Source organism: Marmota flaviventris, chromosome 10, assembly GCF_047511675.1.
Source record: "Marmota flaviventris isolate mMarFla1 chromosome 10, mMarFla1.hap1, whole genome shotgun sequence".
In the NCBI taxonomy this organism is placed as follows: domain Eukaryota; kingdom Metazoa; phylum Chordata; class Mammalia; order Rodentia; family Sciuridae; genus Marmota; species Marmota flaviventris.
In genome coordinates, this window is record NC_092507.1 from 20,989,777 (window position 1) to 21,004,156 (window position 14,380).

At 37.9% G+C, this 14,380-nt stretch overlaps 1 protein-coding gene across 2 annotated transcripts in view; it reads left to right on the plus strand.

Annotated features, from left to right (window-relative positions):
• Phactr4 (phosphatase and actin regulator 4) overlaps window positions 1-14,380 on the plus strand; it is a 96,277-nt gene that overhangs the window by 15,322 nt on the left and 66,575 nt on the right. Inside the window, exons 2-3 of one of the 2 annotated variants that reach the window (XM_071617530.1) lie at window positions 2,743-2,854; window positions 10,999-11,052. In XM_071617530.1, the coding sequence (XP_071473631.1) occupies window positions 11,037-11,052 (16 nt within the window). In that variant the 5' untranslated portion in view covers window positions 2,743-2,854; window positions 10,999-11,036. The remainder of the gene's footprint in view (window positions 1-2,742; window positions 2,855-10,998; window positions 11,053-14,380) is intronic. The other variant, XM_027937537.2, reaches the window with a different exon arrangement.

Here is a 14,380-nt window from a genome sequence, read left to right on the forward strand (position 1 = left end):
ATATAATATGGCAATTCTGGAAGTAAGATTCCCTCCTCCTCTGGTTTCTTTTTCTTGTTCTTTGTCTGATGACTTTCCTGGACTAAACCTGTAAAGCCTGTATTCTTTGTTGTGTGTGGCTGTGGAAATCTGTGCTTGGTTGGCTTAGTGGGATGAAACTCACTGGGTTCAGTCCTCAGTACAAACAACAACAACAACAAAAAACCTTTATACTAATTAAACAATAACTTCCTATCCTCACTCCCCTATCCCCTGGCAACCTTTGTTCTACTTTTTGTTTTTAGTTGTAAGTAGATATAACATCTCTATTTTATTTATTTATACGTGGTGCCAAGGATCAAACCCAGTGCCCACATGTGCTAGGCAAGCACTCCACCGCTGAGCTGCAACCCCAGCCCTGTTCTATTATTTATTTATTTTTTTTTTAAAGAGAGAGAGAGAGAATTTTTAATATTTATTTTTTAGTTTTCGGCGGACACAACATCTTTGTTTGTATGTGGTGCTGAGGATTGAACCCGGGCCGCATGCATGCCAGGCAAGCGCGCTACCGCTTGAGCCACATCCCCAGCCCCTGTTCTGTTTTTTATATCAATGCATTTAACTACTTGACATCCTTTTGTGTCTGGCCTGTTTCACTTATCATGTTTTCAGAGTTCATCTATGTTAGTAATATATATCAGAATTTCACTCCCTTTTAAGGCTGATAGCATTCTGTTGTATGCATATACCACATTTTGTTTATCCATTTGCCCATCAGTGTACATTTGGGTTGTTTCTACCTTTTGGCTATTATCAGTAATACTGCTATGAACATTGGTGTGCAACTATTTGTTTCAGTACTTGCTTTCACATCTTTTGGGTATTGTTAGATCCTATGATCCTATGGTAGTTCTCTCTCTCTCTCTCTCCTTTTTTTTTTTTGAAGCGGTCTCATTATTATTATTATTATTTTTAGGTGTAGATGGACCCAATACCTTTATTTTATTTATTTGTTTTTATGTGACGCTGGGGATTGAACCTAGTGCTTCACACATGCTAGGCAAGTGCTCTACCATTGAGCCACAACCCCGGCCCCCAGGGTCTCATTATTGTTACTGAGGCTGGCCTTGAATTTGCAATTATCCTGCCTCAGCCTCTCAAGTAGCTGGGGTTATAGGTGTCTGTCACCACTCTCGGTTTTTTAAATTTTTTTAAGGTGCCACCATAATGTTTTTCTCAAAAGATGCACCGTTTTACATTCTTATCAGCAATGTGCCAAGTTTCCAATATCTCCACATCATTATATACTTGTTATCTTCTCTCTTAAATAATGACCATCCTAATGCATGTGAAGTGGTATATCACTGTTATAGTTGTATTTCTCTAGTGATGTTGAACATCATTTCACGTGCATATTAGTCATTTGTATGTTTTCCTTAAAGAAACATTTGCTCAGATTGTTTGCTCCCCCGCCCCTTGTTGGTAATTTTAGAATCAGCTGTTTTGTTTTTTTTTTTCTTAGCCCCTCCTCTTTGACACTTCGAACTAAACCCAGAGGCATTTTGCCAGAGCTACATCCCAGTCCTTTAGATTTTATTTTTGAGACGGGGGTCTTGCTAACTTATTGAGGCTGGTCTTGGACTTGCAATTTGGGATTACAGATGTGCACCATCATGCTTGACAGCATCAGCTGTGTTTAAAAAAAAAAAAAATATATCAGCAGTTTCTCCTTCTGGAGATGGCCCTTGAGTATGTATTCCTTGCTTTCCTAAATAAACCTCTATATCTTTTTTTTTTTTAATATTCATTTAGTTGTAGATGAACACACTGTATCATTATTTATTTTTATGTGGAGTTGAGGATTGAACCCAGTGCCTCACATATGCGAGCCAAGCACTTTACCACTGAGCTATACCTCAGCCCCTAAACCTCTGTGTCTTTAAAAAATAAAAAATAAATGTCTTTGGATTGTTGCTAGCATTTGGTTAATTTTCAGAGTTTCAAAAAAGTGTTTGTCACCGCCCCCCCTTGCTTGCTTGCCTTTGTGTGTGTGTGTGTGTGTGTGTGCGTGCGTGCACGTGCGCACATGCGTGTGTGTTGCTGGGGGTTGAACTCAGGGGTGTTCTATCACTGAGCAATATCCCATGTCCTTTTTATTTTTTGTTTTGAGACAGGATCTCACTAAGCCTAGAACTTGTGATCCTCCTGCCTTAGCTTTCCAAGTCTCTGGGATTAAAGGCATGTGCCACTGAACCTGGCAGTACTTCACTTATTTTTATTGCTGAATAATATTCCATTGTATTTATTCTGTTTATTCATTCATCAGCTCATAGACATTAGGGTGGTTTTAAATTTTTAATTTAAAAATTAAAACCATTTGGGTGGTTTTAATTTTTTAGTTATTATAAAATATGTTGCTCTGAGCATTTGTATACAAGTTTTATGCAGATGTGTATTTTTGTTTCTCTTCTACATATGTAGGAGTGAAATTGCTGGATTATATGGTAAACTTAGTGTTTAACCCTTTGAGGAACTGGGAAATTCTTTTTCAAACCTGCCTCACCATTATACATTCCACCAGCAGTATATGAGGGTTTTGGTTATCAACACGTTATTGTCTATCTTATTTATAGACATTGTACTTGGTTTGAAACATCATCTCATTGTGATTTTGATTTGCCTTTCCCTGTTGACTAATGATGGCTAATGATGGTGAGGTTCTTTTTTATTTTATTTTATTATTATTATTATTATTTTTTTTAGTTTTCAGCGGACACAACATCTTTGTTTGTATGTGGTGCTGAGGATCGAACCCGGGCCGCACGCATGCCAGGCGAGCGCGCTACCGCTTGAGCCACATCCCCAGCCCCAGATGGTGAGGTTCTTTTCGTGTGCCTGTTGGCCCTTTCTTTGTATATCTTCTTTGGAGAATGACTACTCAAATCTCTTGCCTAGTTGTAAACTGGGTGTTATTATTATTTATTTATTTTCTTGAGGTGGAGTCTCCCAAAGTTGCCCAGGCTGATCTCAAACTTGTGAGCTCAAGCCAATCATCTGCCTCAGCTTTCCAATGCTGAAACTACAGGGAGGCACTGCTGTACCTGCCTTGGTTAACAAGCACATGATGTGATACTACCAGTTGGTCCCAGGGTCCTGGTTCTTGTCCTGCACTTAACTGCCAGATGATTTCCTTGATATAATGACAAGGTGTTATGGGAATAATACTTGGTAGTGGATCAAACATTTCCTAAGCCTTCTTGATGTTTACGGCAACCCTGAGGGCAGAAATATTAACTTGTACCCCAAACATTATCTATTCCTGTCAGAATAAATTGTTCCACAACCAGAGAAGTGAAAAATTCTGCTCCGTTTGTGTATAGTGAATCGAAAAACTTTCTACTGTCATGTATAACTGATTAGAACTAGTAAATAAATAAATAAAAGAATCAATTGTTCACCTTTCCATGATAGAAGGGGCCAAGTATAATCAACTTGTTATCAAATAGTCAATTGGTTTCCTTAAAAGATGGTACCATCTTGAGGGTTTGTGTTGCTGGTTACTTGGATGTTAGAGCATCCTTATTAAGTGGGGGTAAAGCTCATGTGTAGTGTCTTTCTTGCTACCATTGCCATCTTTGTTCATGTGTACATTTTGTTAGCACCAGGGAAGCCATGGCAAATGATGACTGATGTAAATTGGTTGAGTCATTTTCTTTACGTGGTTATTTAGTACCTCTTCCATTGAAAATGTTCACTGATGAACACTAACATGATACAAAGATCTTCACACTTTAGATCCACTCCTTGTCCTTCCTTAATATCTCTTTGCCTCAATTTCCAGTCTTTCTCCTTTAATATCCCTGACTAACATTTCAGAACATTTGCCCATAATTTTGCTTATTTGCTAATCTTAGCCACTTTTTTTTCCACACAAAGTAGACAGATATACTACCTACAGTTCTGCTCATTAGTTTTGTTTTGTTTTTTAAACCACTGTTTATAAGTTCCACCCTCTGAGTGAGGCTGTAGTATACCCTCGTATAGCCAAAAGTATATGCTGAGGGAGAGGCCCTGGTGCAACAATGGCAGATGATTTGACTGTTGGGCTATCTGGTAATGCTTGTGCCTTTTAATTCTACTTGTGCTTTATTCTGAATGTATCATTTTCATCTTAGGGTGGATTCTTGTTGGGTCCTCACAGTCTTATAACTTAGTGTCATGATGAGTGACTCTAGATTGATGATCACTCATGTCCCATGGTTGGATATACTGTGTCCAGTATACTAGAGCCAGTAGCTTACCATGAGTTGTTTTACAGAAGACATGCCATTTAACACTGCAAATAGTGTGGCCCTTCTTTATAGCTCCTGGGCTACTGATTCTGTGTATTGATTCTCCCACTGTGGTTTATTGTAATACCCCGATACCTAGTAGTGGGATTTGTTGTTACATTCTCATATATGCACACAACTTAACAATACAATTTGGTAAATTTCTTTCCCTAGTACCTCTTTCCTGGTTTTTTTCCCTAATCTCAAAACTTTTCTCAAATTTCAACTTTTCAGGTTACCCAATATAAAATTCAGAGCTGTGTTCTCAAGAGTTGTGCTCCCCTCTTCTTGGTAGGAAATATAAGACGGAATAATTTACCTAGATGCCGTTATTTGAATGTCATGTCTTACCATGCTTCTGACTACTGGGCCTTTTAACATTGTATTGATATGATTGTAGCATTTATTCTTCACCTTCTGGAGATTGTGTATCTTATCAAGGCCACTGCTGTGCTTTTTAACCTCTTGCTTTTCTAGCCCAGATAGCATGATGTTATTAATGGAGTAGATCAGAGTGATGTTCTGCAGAAAAATCCTAATGATCCATCCATCTCTCTCTTTCTCTCCCCCTCCCTCTCTCCCTCTCCCCCTCCCTCTCTCCCTCTCCCCCTGCCTCTCTCCCTCTCCCCCTCTTCCTCTCCCCCTCCCCTTCCCCCTCTCCCCCTCCCCACCTTTTCTTTTCTTTCTATGTTACTGCACTCTACCACTGAATTACATCTTCAGCCCTTAAAAATTATTTATTTATTTGTTTGTTTGTTAATTTGGTACCAGGGATTGAACCTAGGAGTGCTTTATACTGAGCCACATACCCAGCCCATTTTATTTTTTTATTTTTGAGGAAGCGTCTTGCTAATTTGCTTAGGGCCTCATTAAGTTGCTAAGATGGCCTTGAACTTGCAATACTTCTTCCTCAGACTCCCAAGTATCTGGAATTACAGTTACATGCCACCACTCTCACTGAGCTATATGTCTTAAGACTGTACTATGCCAGAGGCTGGCAAGGTTGACATAATGCTATAATCTGTCCTGTGTGAATATAAATTATTTCTTATCCTGTTTTCTAATAGGGGTAAAACAAGCACTTATTCCACCAGTTATTGGTGACTACCTTGCTCTTGGGTCTGTGCTAATGTGTTCTAGCAAAGAAAGCACATCTGGCATGGCACTTGAAGTCACAGCTACTGTTAGACTGAGTTTTTGTAAGTTTCTACCTTTCTCCAGGATTTGTTTGATTTCTATAGGGATAACCCTGTTAAATACTGCATCCTCTAGGGGTGTAGAACTAATTTCTACCCCCTCCCTTGCCCTGATATTGTTTTGTTTGTATTTGTTATCTTGGTGGGTGGGGTGGGCAGTTTTAGAGACTTTCTTCCATTTAGCCCTCCCCAATGTGCTTAACTCTTAGCTCATAGGCCAAGGACCCAAAACGAAGGTTGCACAAATTTCCAATTATGTCTGTCTCAATTTTACATTCAGGGACCAGGGAAATGATTGCTTGAAAGGCCCACAGACCAGGGGACACACTGTGAGCTGGGTTTGAGCCAGAACTTCATTTATTTCCTAGTCCTTATGAGCCTATGATGACACTCCAGACTCCAGGAACCCATGACAACTTGTCCTCAAAGAATTAGAGTGTTTTCCTTTACTCTCTTACCTGAATAAATGATTATATCTAGAGCAACTGCATAGTTTACATGCCTAATACACTTGGGTTGAAAATGGGCAAGAAATTCCTGTGTAATTGATACCGCTGGTTATCAGTGATGAATTTTGCTTCCTTACATGTTGAAGTTTAAACATTAGAGAAGCACACTGAGGTAAGCATATAAAGCAGAGTTTATTTAAAAAGAGGTAACATAGACATCTCCCAGAAGGGAGAAGGGGGCCATAGCTGGTATCCTGGTATCCCAAGAAGTGAGGTGTTCTGCCTTTTTATATGTCCTAGGATTCCTTTGTTCTCCTGCCCTCTTGCTCTTATCTTTCTCCTTCCTGTATAGGTGACTAGGCATTTGACTAGGCCTAGGAAATGCTTGGTAGGATGGCTAAAAGGTGGAAAACAGGTGGGCTGAAGGGCTAGGGCAGGATGGAGCAGCCAAGGACTCATTAATTAACAACCTTACAGCTTCCTGTAGGGAGGGGCAATTCCTGGGACAGGTTACCTTAGCAACTGGTGGGAGCAGGGGGAGGTTCTTGATGAGAGTGGAAGAGCTGTGAAGGAATTAACATTTTAATCCCTCAGGGGATAGTCTCCAACTTGCTGGACTCACTCAAAAATTGGCCTCCTTGATCCTACCTGACTTGATTTACCCATCTATGCTGACTGCCTGAGTAATTCTGGCTTCATAATCACCCACCAAATCACTGTGGCACTGCCAGCCCAAGAAGGGAAGGGATGGATCCAGACAGCATGGAGTTGGGGGCTAAAATCTTTGATCGCATGAACTGCTATGCCACTCCCCTAGCACATACACCATTTTCCCGTCAGTCTTCACTTACAGAATGTATAAATAAAATTATAAGAATTTCGAACAGTACCTACAGAGTATTAAGCTCCAAGTATAGGGACCTTTGAGCACCATCATCCTTGAAACCTGTAGCATATAGGTCAGAGCTTTTCAGGGAATTGTTATACTTGGGTGTTGCAAGTTACTTTCTCCTGGATACTGGCCTCTTTCAATCAATGGGTTCAGAGTCTAAAACTGGCTCAAGTCCAGACACTGAGCATGGGATCTTGATTTTTTTATTGGAGCAACTACCCTCAGCATCCTGATCTTCTATTTTTGATTTCTTTTCGTGTTACAAATGTAATAGTATGCATTTAGGGGTGGGGGTGCTGGAGGTTGAATTCAGGACCCTGAACATTCTAAACCATGCTTTATTACTGAGCTGCATTCCCAGCCTAGAATAGTGCTCTTATTAACCGCTCTTCTGTTTTGCCTCTAGTGACAATCATATTCTATTAACTGTCTCCATAAATCTTTTGGTCTGGTGTCTTTGCCATTCTGACTTTGCTGGTAATTATGGTAACTACATTTGCTGGACTTCTAATAGTGAAGTACCATGACCTGGTCTTTGTTTCAAGAGTTCCTTCATGGCCATTGTGCTCTGTGAGTTTAGTTTTGTAGCAGTTTCTGCTATGGCGGAAAGCAACTATCAAATTTCTTAATGATGCTGGTGCCCCTTCACTAACACGTTCCTTATGGCATCTTCTCATTCTTTCCTAAAAACAGAATAATTTGATGGATTGCCTGATGAAATGTTAACTTAGTGTGGGCCATCACTTTTCCAGTTTCCAGGACCTACCCTGGAATTTTTTTTCAAAATGTTAAATCCTTTATCTCAAAAGAAAGGTTGATAATGTCTCCTATTTAGACTTACATTCTGGTCCTCATGTTCAAGCACCAGAATTCAGTCACTTGGCTATTCGTATTGGCTCCTGCCAGTACACACTGGCTAGATTTTGCAGCTCTCTGCTCACCTTATCAGGACCAGAGCATCTGGGCTGGGGTATTCTATTAAAAGACTACTAGATAGGAGGCATGATAGTTAGCTAAGAGTGACAGATCCTGAGGTGGCATTGTTTTGGGGATAAGGTGACAAGGCCTCTATTATTTTTGAGCTAGAGGAGAGTATTTGCTCTTATAGGAAGGATGGGCTGCTTTTATGGTCTCCTGGGATTAAGGGATATCTGAGCACTTGAGATTTTGGAAGGGCATTATAGTAGTCCATTTGTGTTACTATAACAAAATACCAAAGGAATTCTATATCTTTATAATGAAAAGAGGCTTATTTAGCTCAGAGTTCTAGAGATTGAAGGACAGGGTACCACCATTGTTTTGTCTCTGGTGAGGACCTCATGGTAGATGTCATCACAATGGCAGGAGCACAGGTGGAAGGAAGAAATCAAGGGTCAGGCTCAGGCTTTTATAACAACTTGCTCTTAAGAACTCAGGTGTGTGGTACATATACACAATGGAATATTACTCAGCCATATAGAAGAATGAAATTATGGCATTTGCTGGTAAATGGATGGAACTGGAGGCAATCATGCTAAGTGAAATAAGCCAACCCCCCCACCCTCACCCCCCAACCCCCCTCCAAAAAAAAGACCAAAAAATCCCCCAAAAACCGAAAGACCAAATTTTCTCTCTGATATGCTGATGCTGTTCCATAATAGGCAGAGGTGGGGGTGGGGAGGTGTAGGTTTCCTGGATTGGAATGGGGGGAAGGGTGGGGGAATGGGAATGGGAAAGGCAGAAAGAATTGAACATAACTTTCCTATGTTCATGTATGATTACATGACCAGTGTAGCTCCACATCATGTACAACCACAAGAATGGGAAGTTATACTCCATGTGTATATGATTATGTCAAAATACATTCTACTGTATGTATAACTAAAAAGAACAAATTTAAAAATAAAATAATAAAAAATGTAAAATTTTTTAAAAAAATCAGATTCATTTCTGTTCTAATTTATCTGAAGTTTTGACAGATCATTTCATCTACTAAAATATATTTTTTCTTTTAATTTGTTAATACTACTATATTTATGGATCTTTAATGGATTTATGGATTTTCAAATGTCAGATCATTCCTATGCTTTGGCAACAAACAAATAGTGGTCACAATGATTGTTATATGTATATGGTTATATTTTGCTATTTTGTGTAGAATATTGCACTTATGTTCATGCCTATAATTTTTCTTTCTCACACTACCCTTGAATAAATTGGGTAGTACTTCCTTTCTTCTACTTTTGGGGGGGAACCAACCAAACAAGGAGTCCACTAGAGCTACTCTAATCCCTTTGGAGGGCAGTTCCCCTAGTGGCCTTAAAGACCTGCTACTGGGTTCTACTCTTAAAGATTCCACACCATTTTTCAGCAACATCATCCTGGGATCAAGTTTCCAGGACATGAACCTTTAAGGGACAAACCACATGGAAACCAGTGCATTAACTAAGGTGTCTTTTTATCCTCTGTATCAGTGTCTGATTCTTTCCCATTCAGATCCCTTACATGGGTATAACATCTCTCTCTTGACTATGAATTAATCTTTGGAGCCCTGCTTCTCTTATGATTAATTCCTAGGCCTGGTCTTCTGCTTTTCTGCCCTGCTGCAAAAGAAAAGAGCCTCTCTGCAAGTTATAAGTATGCCTTGAGTCTTTTATATTTGACATTCTTTATTTATTTTTTATTTATTTATTTTTTTTAACATTTATTTTTTAGTTGTAGTTGGACACAATGCCTTTATTTTGTTTACTTATTTTTATGTGGTGCTGAGAATCGAAACCAGGGCTTTGCACATGCTAGGCGAGCACTCTACCGCTGAGCCACAACCCCAGCCCCAATATTTGATATTCTTTAAAAAAAATTTTTTTGTAGTTCTAGATGAACAGAATGCCTTTATTTTGTTTATTTTTATGTGATGCCAAGGATCAAACCTAGTGCCTCACATGTGCTAAGGCAAACACTCTGCCTCTGAGCTACATCCCTAGTCATTTTTTTTTGTTTTTGTTTGTTTTGAGAGAGTTCTGCCCTCTCAGCTTCTGGAGTTGCTGGGATTATAGATGTCTGCCAGGCACGCACGCAGGCACGCACATGACTGGCTTCCTTTTTTAGCTTTCAGTAGAGTGTTAATCACTCTTACCCTTTTGTTATCTTTTCCTAATTGAGTTTAGCAATTATAGTCTTTCAGTTCCATTGTCATTATAGTTACTGTTTTCTTCTTATCTTCAAGCACCCTGATACATCTAATCAAGTAGTGTGGTTTCTTCCACCGACAGACAACCACTGTTCACCACTGGTGACAGTTTAAGAATTGGACCAGCACCTGGGTCAGGAAAAAAAAAAACAACCAAACTGTTCTATCTTTGACCAGTGATGGGTCCTCATTGCCATCTAGTCTTCTAGTGATTCAACTCCAAAACCCAAAAATGGACCTTTAATGGATTTATGGATTTTCAAATGTCAAATTATTCCTATGCTTTGGCAACAAGCAAATAGTGGTTATAATGATTGTTATATGTTTTCTCCAGTCATTACTGGTACCAACTGGAGTTTAGTATTCTAATTGTTTATTGGGGAATGCCCTTTGGGGTCAAAATCTTGGGAAGGATAAGGAGCTAGATTGGGCATATTTGTCCCTTGTCTCGATTGGACATGAAGCAGGTTGAATGTCTATCTATATATAGTCAACTTTTCTTTCAAAACATTTTTTTTGTTTTGTTTTCATATTAGTGGTCTAAACTTACTGAACCTTCTTTTATCATTCTTTTTTTTTTTTAACTTCCACATTCTTTAGGTAAAACTAATTCCCTCCTTCAAAGATGTCTTTCATGTCCTTTTTTAGGTGTTTGTGTTTTTGTTTTACATTTAAAAAATTGCCCTTTTCCTTGTATTCTTGTAAATGCAAGTCAGGGATTTGAAAGGGAATTTATATGAGGAAACTGAGAATGATACAGTTTTAAAATAAAAATTTAGCTTTAAATGTTTATCTGTTGTACTATTATCTGTATCTCAACCTCCTTTAAATCTTGCAATTAGCAATATTTTTGTTTAATAAGTTGTACATTTCTCTGATGTTCCAGTGTTAAGCTATAATCAGTATTACTGAATTTGGCTTATTTTTTAAAAACCATGAATGACAATGATACAGTTTATGTTTTACCTTTCTCTCATTTTAGAAACTATACCCCACCTTCCTAAACTGGCTAATAGTGGCATGGAAGACCCATTTGGTGAGTATCACCTGCATTTTTCTTAGTAAATTATATTTGTGCTTGATCTCATTTCCATTAAAGCTTTGAGAATGAATTAATTTTTTCATGTTTAGTATGCTTCTCTCTTTTTTCTTTTTTAACACTAGAGATTGAACCTAGAGGTGCTCTACCTATATATCCTATATATCCTCAGCCCGTTTTTATTTTATTTTAAGACAAGATCTTGCTAAATTGCCCAGGCTGTCCTCTGCTTCCTTAGTTGCTGGATTATAGGTGTGTGTGTTGCCTGGCTTCAGTATGCTTCTCTCTAGAATAGTGATTCTCAAAACTTTTTCTCACAGGATCTACTTATACTCTTAAAGATAATTGAGGAACTCAACAAGCTTTTGATTGTATGATTTTTATCTATTAATTTTTTAAATTCTTTTTTAGATATTTTTTCTAGTTGTTGATGAACCTTTATTTTATTTATTTGTATGTGGTGCTGAGAATCGAACCCAGTGCCTCACATATGCTAGGCAAGTGCTCTACTACTGAGCTACAACCCAAGCCTGCTGAGATATTTTTAAATTATTAATGCATCTAAAAATAACATTAATGGGGCTGGGGTTGTTGCTCAGCAGTAGAGTGTTTGCCTAGCACGTGCGAGGCACTGAGTTCAATGCTAAGTACCACACAAAAATGAATAAGTAAAATAAAGGTATTGTGTCCAACTACAACTAAAAAAAATATTTAAAAAAATAGCATTAATAGATCCATGTAGGTTACATAAATGAGACTTTTAATTAAAAAGAACTCCAAAAATAAGCCCAACAAGAATGGCAGTAATAAATGCAAAGTTTTCTATTTTTTTAAAAATATTTTTTAGTTGTTAATGAACCTTTATTTTATTCATTTATTCATATGTGAAGCTGAGGATCGAACTCAGGGCCTCACACATGCTAGGCAAGCTCTCTACCACCAAGCTACAACCCCAGCCCAAAGTTTTCTATCTTGATCGTACATTAACTTATGTATACTTTATTTGGGATGGAAATTTAATTCTGCTAATACTTCAGAAACAAGTGCACTTTGTAGTGTTTCATTATTACTTAGTCAAGGAACGGTAATATGAAAGTGATGATAATAGCAAAGATGTTTTGCCTGTATGTAGTATTTCATATAGCAACGTGAGTAGGAGAATCTAAATCTAGGTACACAAAGGTTTTTTTGTTTGTTTGTTTTTGGTACCAGGGAGTGAACCCAGGGGAATTTAATCTGAGCCACATCCCCATCCTTTTTTTTTTTGGGGGGGTGGTAGTTTACTGGGGATTGAACTCAAGGGCACTTGACCACTGAGCCACATCCCCAGCCCTATTTTGTATTTTATTTAGAGACGGGTCTTAATGAGTTACTTAATGCTTTGCTTTTGTTGAAGCTGGCTTTGAACTTGCGATCCTCCTGCCTCAGCCTCCTAAGCTGTTGGGATTACAGGCATGTGCCACTGTGCCTATCTACACAAAGGTTTAAATCTGCCTTTTCTACTAAAAAGTCAGTTACTATGTAAACCTTGTTTTCCTGTTATTGCAAAATGAGAAATTCATTCTAGAATATCAGATTTTTTAAATCATATTATAACCTAGGAAGACTAGTTTGGAAGTACTTTACATTTATAAATATGCATCAGCCAAAAAAAAAAAAAAAAGGAATCAGTTTAGTTTAACCTTAGCATGCTTTGAGGAAGTATATGATACAAGCATTTTCTCACTCATCATCACATGGAAAAAAAAAGTCCTTTTTTGTGCCAGTGCAATTTGAGGATGTATTCTTAAAATGATAGTAAGTTTATGTTCTTCTCTTGCCCCATTATCACTGATGAGTAAGGTAAGATTTTTGGACTACCGATACTAGTAATCAGATAGCTCAGATTAAATAGTTTTGTTTTTTTAAAGAGAGAGAGAGAGAGAGAGAATTTTAATATTTATTTTTCAGTTTTCGGCGGACACAACATCTTTGTTTGTATGTGGTGCTGAGGATCGAACCCGGGCCACACGCATGCCAGGCTAGCGCGCTACCACTTGAGCCACATCCCCAGCCCAGATTAAATAGTTTTTAACTAGGTTTGAGAAGACTTCTGTTGAAAACCTTGCAAAGAGCAGAATTTCTCTGATATTCATGACCCTAGATGACTGCTTTAGGATGGATTGTTGACTTTTTAGTAATATCAAGTTCATCAATGAGATCTTTAGTTTGAACACTAGAGGGCAGTCAGTATTTTGTTAACAAATTTGTAGTTTAATACCAAATTAATTCCTGAGAGGATTATTTATGAAGAATAATAAATTGAGTTTATTTTAGTAGTCTAGTGACAGATTCTAAAGAACTGGAGTGTTGCATGAAAATGCTAAAGATTTTTTTTTTCGTTTTTACTGACCTTCTTGCCTTACCCTATAAGTACATGTTAAATATCCTTAATCTGAAATCCAAAATGCTCCAAAGTCTGAAATCTTTTAAACACCAACATGATAATACAAGTGGAAATTTCCACCTGACCTCATAAGATGGATTATAGTCAAAATGCAAACATACTAAAAATACTGTAAAAAATGACCCTTTAGTGGGCTGTGGCTATGGCTCAGTGGTAGAATACTTGCCTTGCATGGTGAGGCACACTGGGTTCAATCCTCAGCACCACACAAAAACAAACAAACAAATAAATAAATAGTCTATCTACAACTAAAAAAATTTTTTTTTAATTACCCTGTGGCTCTGTGTATAAGAAACAAATGAATTTCATGTTTAGACTTATATCTTAACATAAGATATCATTCTGTATATGCAAATATCCCAAAATCTGAAAAAAAAAAAAAAAAATGAAAGCCAAAATGCTTTGGATTCAAAGCATTTTTTTAAAATTATGTTTTTAGCTGTAAATGAACACAATACTTTTATTTATTTGTTTATTTATTTTAGGTGGTGCTAAGGATCAAACCCAATGCCTCACACATGCTATTGCAAGCACTCTACCATTGAGCCATACCCCCAGCCCCCTTGATTTTGTTTTTGATTCAATTCCAGGGTTGAACCTCTGAGCACTTTGCCACTAAGCTACATTTCCCCAGTCCTTTTAATTTTTTTTTTTTTTTTTTAATATTTTATTGTGAGACAGGGTAATGCTAAGTTGTAGAGGCTGGCCTCGAACTTGCCATCATTTGCCTTAGCCTTCCAAGTTACTGCATGATCCCAAGCATTTTGAAGGATACTCAATCTGTGTAACCTAATTTTTTTTTATTTTTTATTTTTTAGTTTTCGGCAGACACAACATCTCTGTTTGTATGTGGTGCTGAGGATCGAACCCGGGCCGCAA